General features: G+C 35.7%; 1 protein-coding gene across 1 annotated transcript; it reads left to right on the top strand.

Moving 5' to 3' along the window:
• The first annotated feature begins 220 nt into the window (after positions 1-220).
• On the top strand, positions 221-4,207 carry ptges3b (prostaglandin E synthase 3b (cytosolic)). Its single transcript, XM_079239153.1, has 8 exons — positions 221-355; positions 1,602-1,715; positions 1,841-1,910; positions 2,038-2,136; positions 2,557-2,646; positions 2,912-2,968; positions 3,115-3,142; positions 3,230-4,207. Coding segments are annotated over exons 1-8 (480 nt in total). The 5' UTR covers positions 221-353; the 3' UTR covers positions 3,250-4,207.
• Positions 4,208-6,000: the final 1,793 nt, after the last annotated feature.

Below are 6,000 nucleotides of genomic sequence, written 5' to 3'. Positions count from 1 at the left end.
CTTGTAAAATGGAGTGATGTTCTTTTAAACTATTATAAAAGGTTATACAAACGCAATAAGTAATCTATTTACATTTGATAGAGTCAAACCAAATGTTGGGCAGATCGTGCGCCGCTTTCCTCACATTACTCACAGCTGTGGCTGAACTGAAAGCTCTAGAAACATCCAATACACACAAAGTGCGTCAGTCTTGCTATTCTCATCCTGAGATACGTAAACTACGGAGTGGAGTCCAGAGGCTTTAGGCGTTTGTACAGCTTGTGTGTAGACAGCGTGCCTTCTTTATCAGACATTACCACTCTGTTCACAATACTATTTTCCTTGTGATAAAGAAGTACTCAACACGCAAGGAAATGTAAGTAGTGGGCATGAACGCGCGGGCGGAAAGTGCGATAGTTCACTTGCTTAGCTAAACGTCGTTACCCGTTTGACAACATGCTTTTGCAAAGGCGGGAGGATGGCCTTGCCTCAATGAATTGGAGGGCTAGCTAACGTTAATTCTGTAAAATACGCCAGTGAAAAAGCTTAATGTGCTGTAACAGTTGTTGTTTGTTATTTCATCTTTAAAGGGGAAGCCTGCTCTTTTTCGCTTTGGCGTGGCGCTGGTGACCGCATGGCTGGTAGTCGTGCCAGCGTAGTTAGCCGGGTTAGCAGAGCTCATTGAGACTTCTGGAAGGCACTCATAAGATTAGCATCAGAGCCGTCTAAGTGGCTAGGGTGCTGACATTACACAGGAAATCTGGGATTATCAGGAACATAAGCAAACTTTTCAATGGTTATAATTCTCCAATGGCGTCCAATAACTCATTGTTAGCTTTCAAACACTTAAAAGGTTATTTGTCGGAGGGTTTGGCTGATTGTTGAGTCACTAAAACAGAAGTTGTAACAGTAAACATGCCTGTAACATGTGTGGTGTATATGTATGTAATGCGGAATGTGATGGTCATTAAGTTTATGTCCTATCACTTACTTTGTTCCCAGTGAGGTGGAGGGAAAACGCCTCGTGGCTTCTTCCCTTTTTCACTTGATACCTTAGCTGGTCTTTATAGCTGGTTATTAGTTGACGACATATAAAGTCAGGCTTTGCGTGTTATTACCAGTCAGGCTTTTCACTTAAAATGTTAGGGTGTTAAATAGCAAGTTTGAGTTATGTTTGAAAAGAAAAGATGTTTTACTTTTTATATTCCTGTTACATTGTGTAACCTGATACAAAGGCCTGTTGATAGCCGCCTGGTTTACACAAAGATGCCTACTCACATCACAGCATTTTGACCTACAGCATGTAGTAATACTCTGAGATATTTACATGCTCAAAAAGTACTCAGAATAAATTATTTTACAATAAATGAAAAACTGCTTGTTGTAATTATTTAAGTGCTGCAATCATTTTCCTGTTTGTTTAAATGTATATTTTTTTAGAATTGTCATTTTACATTTAATAATATTTGCATGGGGGGTAATAACTTTAAGGGGGTCCAGATTTGCTGTATAAAGTTTATGATAAAAATGCACAAATTGTGTATTTCTGTTATGTGTTAACCATAACCTATTGACAGCTCTAATGTGGTTATAATATGTCTTTATGTTCTGTTTCCTCACAGGCATCCAGCGACTGCCAAGTGGTACGACAGGAGGGACTCTGTTATTATAGAGTTCTGTGTAGCTGACAGCAAAGATGTTAAAGTGAACTTTGATAAAACAAAGTGTGGTTTCAGGTATGCTTTCTTCAAGAGGAGGCTTAATAAATATTGCAGTATGTTATTTATGGATATGCTGTTCTTTCTCTTAGTGTGCTAGAGTCAGTCAAGTGTCTTTGTTTTTTCTCTTTTCCTTCCCACAGCTGTCTTGGAGGAAATGATGATGTCAAACATGAGAATGAAATAGAACTTTTTGAAGCTATCAATGAGAACGTAAGTCGTGCATTCATTCAGAAAGACTACGTAAAATGCGTTGGACTGTAGATTGTTTTAAAAAAAAAAAAAAAAAGTTTACTGTCCTTGTTATATTATGCTTTGTCTTCTTTCCAACTTAATGTAGGAATCCAAACATAAACGCACAGATCGTTCGGTGTTGTGTTATCTACAAAAAGCACAGCCGGGGAAGGCGTGGCCAAGGCTAACAAAAGATAAAGCTAAGGTCAGTCATGGACACACAAATATGATGGAAATACGGTGTCCATTTAGAAATGATGCAGGTAACAGATTCAACATTATAAAGAGTTCATTTTAAAGAAATTAAAAAAAAAAAAAAAAAAAATTACACTACCAGACAAGTGTAAGATTAGTCTAGAGCTGCCAAGTTGTTTGTTTCTTTTTAGTTTTTCAGAAGGCTTTTTGTACAGGTACAGATCAGAATAAATCCAGACATATTTGCATACATCGATCAGTTGTTGCTTTGACATTTCAGATATTTGGTCGGGATTTTGCCTGCTTGGTTGTGATCAGGTGGAGTCCTGTTTGAAGATTTTCTGCTTGAACAAATGAAACACTAGCTCTCAAATGGACAAGTTTTCCAGCCTAAACTGTTTAATTGAAAATGTTGGTCTTGTTTCCACAGCTGAGTTGGCTCAGTGTTGATTTCAACAACTGGAAGGACTGGGAGGACGACTCTGATGAGGAGATGGGCAACTTTGATCAGTTTTCAGATGTAAGCACTTTTGATTATAGTGAATTAAATAGTACTTTGAAGTTAAATGTGTGAGGATATGAAACAAGAAATGGGACTGAAATTTGTGCTAATTAGATTTTTATTTTATAAAATAAGAAAACAAAACACATAGAATTGTCATTATCTTATTAAATCTGTAAGTCATACGTGTGCTATGAGCTTGTAGGGCTTGTACTTGTTTCTCTTGAATTACCTGATTTGTTGGTGCTTGGTTGACATATAGTTGTAATATTTTGTACTACAGATGATGAACAACATGGGGGGTGAGGATGACATCCCTGATTTAGATGGTGCAGATGATGTAAGAATCTTTTTTTTTTTTTTTAATCAACTTCTACAAATTATTTTTCACTTAAACTGTTCATCAGAACTAAACCACTGACAGTGGCTGTTGTGTAATCTTGTTTTAAACCTTCTTTCCCCCTTTTTTCTACTTTTTTATTTTAGGACGAATCTGCAGATAGTGATGATGAGAGTAAGTATTTGAGGGCTTTTATACAGACTGATATTAAAGCGGTGATTTGTACTGGAGTCTGTAATGTTATCCATTTTTCCCTTCCAGAAATGCCAGACTTGGAGTAGGAGACTGACTCTGGAAAGAAAATGGAAGAAAGGGGGACAAGAGGAATCTAAACAAATGTATATCTGGAAACTGAAAGCAGTGACAAACAACTGTACATATGAGTCAGTAGCCATATTTAAATCCATAGCCTCCGCTCCAAACTCTTTTGACCAATCAGTCCACTTACAGTTGATTTGCATGGTATTGTACAGAGCAGCTATATCCACTTCCATTTGCTGTACTGCACCTTTGGCTATCTTGTTTTACTGTTAATTATTACAGCTAAGCACAACTTTATTTGTTGGGAAAACAACTGTGTAGTGGACCTCAACTGAGCAATATGCGTTAAACTTCAAATTTGCTATCAAATGAATTGTTTTAAAGTTGATTGGGCCCATTTATTACCAATGCTGTGTTTTAAGTTAGTTTATCAGTGTAGTTTCTCATGATTGAAAAACTAGATGCATTTTCTGATTGAGGTCCTCTTAAGCCTTCCATGTGCAGTGAGTTAGATATCCAGGAAGCCAGTCTTTTGTATCAATAGCTTAACCTTCCAGCTTTCGTGTTTCCCTTTACTTCATTTGTTTTGTAAAATTGGAATAATCCGAATTCATTGCAAAAAATATTAGCATCTTCCCTTTGATCATCTACAGTACTTATTGAATTCCACATATTTAGTATCTTAACAATAGTCCTTTCATACCTTACCTTACATGCACATGTTTCACAGCAGAGACGAGGTGATATCTTCTGCAGCTGATAAAAGCTTGAGGCTGTGTTGGGCCTCAGCATCGTCTGGTTTATAGTATCCTCCAGGATCTTTCCATATGCCGTGCGGGAGGGAGTGTTGCAACAAAATGGCGTGATGACCAAATCATATTTGCACTGTCAGTAATATGTAAGGGGAGACAATGTTCAATATCAGTGGATTTTTTTTTATTACTGTCTACATCTTTCTAATAAACTGTTTAAGAATAATTTTGTTGCCTTTCTTCACACTTACACCTTAAATACACAGTTAGCTTTCTGCAGTTAATTATGTTTTGAACATAACTGTGGCTTTAGCAGGAGCATGTTAAATATAACTTATTAGGGTAGCTCATAGTGTTAGAACCTACTTAGAAGTGTCAAAGACAAAACAGGCAACCTGAAAAACTGAACTAATAAACTGGAAATTAAATTTTAAATGAATATATTAAAGTTTGGGCCGAGTGAGACAGAAAACATTGTAAAGCACAAAGTGAGGGCATTTATGTTTGAGTATGGCTGGTAAAACCTGATCTGTCACTTGAGGTTTATCTTTTAAGGATCATGCATTTGTGGAATGAGTAACACAACTAAATGCTGGGTGTATATGACTTGCATCTAATGGATATCAATGAGATTCTGGTGCCAGTGACAATCCCATGTCTCCAGAATCAAAGACCTGACTCCACCCTTCAGGCCGGAGTCAGGTCCACAGACCCAGGATTATTGAAGTATTTCCAGAATTTGGGAGTTTAGGGAATAGAATGGCCCTGTCAATCACATCTGTCAACCCTCAAATACTCCTGGCTGAGAAATAAAGAGTTGTCCTTAATACTGTGAGTGTGTAATTATCCAATTCACCAAGTAACTCTGAGCACTACACACACCTTTAGCTGTTTTAACACAATATTTCCAAATTGTACCTTGTTATATAGATGACTAATCAGGCTTTCTGACTATAATAAAAAATAAATAAAAAAGTAGGTATGATTAAAAAGGTGAAATAATTAATCTCACAAAAATTTCTTTCCTTTTTTATGTTGAATTGAAATTAAATTAAAACCACAATCAAATGATTTCAAAGACAGTGAACTTTTTTTTTTTGTTTTTCAAGGACTGTCAGTCCCCAAAACAGCAAAAACATTCTTTGAATCAAATCTAGCATGAGTATAAAGATCTTTGATATCCAAGGGAAACTTATTATAGAGTTTATCTCTGCCTGGTTGGCAAATGTTCTATCCCTTTTAAGGCAAGGTGTTAATACCACTTGAACTTTATGGAAAGGGCCTTAAATTCAGTTTTATTAGAGGAACACGAGATGTGCCAGTGCTTTGCAACCATCTACTAGCACCACTTGGAGACTTCTCCAAAGTAAATATCCATTCTTGGCTATGTACATGTTTAATTGCATGTGTAAAAAGAAACAGCTTACCTCACAAAATGATTTAAATAAATAAATAAAAAAATTCAGAAATTAAATGTGAAGGGTGAATTATTTCGTGGACCAAATTAAAAGTTTCAAATCTAAAAAAAAAAAAAAAAAAAAAGAAAAAAGGCGAAATGATTAACCTGACACAAATTTCCTTACTTTTTATGTCTAATTGAAATGAAATGAAAACCACAGCCAAATGATTTCAAAGACAATAAACTTAACCAAAACTAAATTTATTTAATATAACATAACAATAAAAAGTAATAGAGTATGATTTCATTGTTTCTTTTTTCTCTGTAAATTTCTACTGCGCATACTTTGGCATTAGGACCCAGAAACCTCTGGGATTTTCGGTCAAGCATATTAGCATACTTCCTCTTCGGGTCCGATTTCCTCTAATATGAACATTTATGAAAAGTTAGTGGTAATACGATGACGTAATTTCCCGTTTATGCTCTTAAGACTATTAAAATAAAATCGTGTGATAAAATATTAATATTCTCCAGAAAGCGCAAACTGCAATTTACGATAGTATAAGATGTTTAAAAAAAAGTTTCGTTTTCATTTAATGTAGTAACAAGGTTAGAAATAA

The sequence above is a fragment of the Telmatherina bonti genome (assembly GCF_933228915.1).
Source record: "Telmatherina bonti genome assembly, chromosome: 4".
Classification (NCBI taxonomy): Eukaryota; Metazoa; Chordata; class Actinopteri; order Atheriniformes; family Telmatherinidae; genus Telmatherina; species Telmatherina bonti.
Note: the sequence above shows the minus strand (reverse complement) of the source record. Positions and strands in the feature narration are given on the sequence as shown.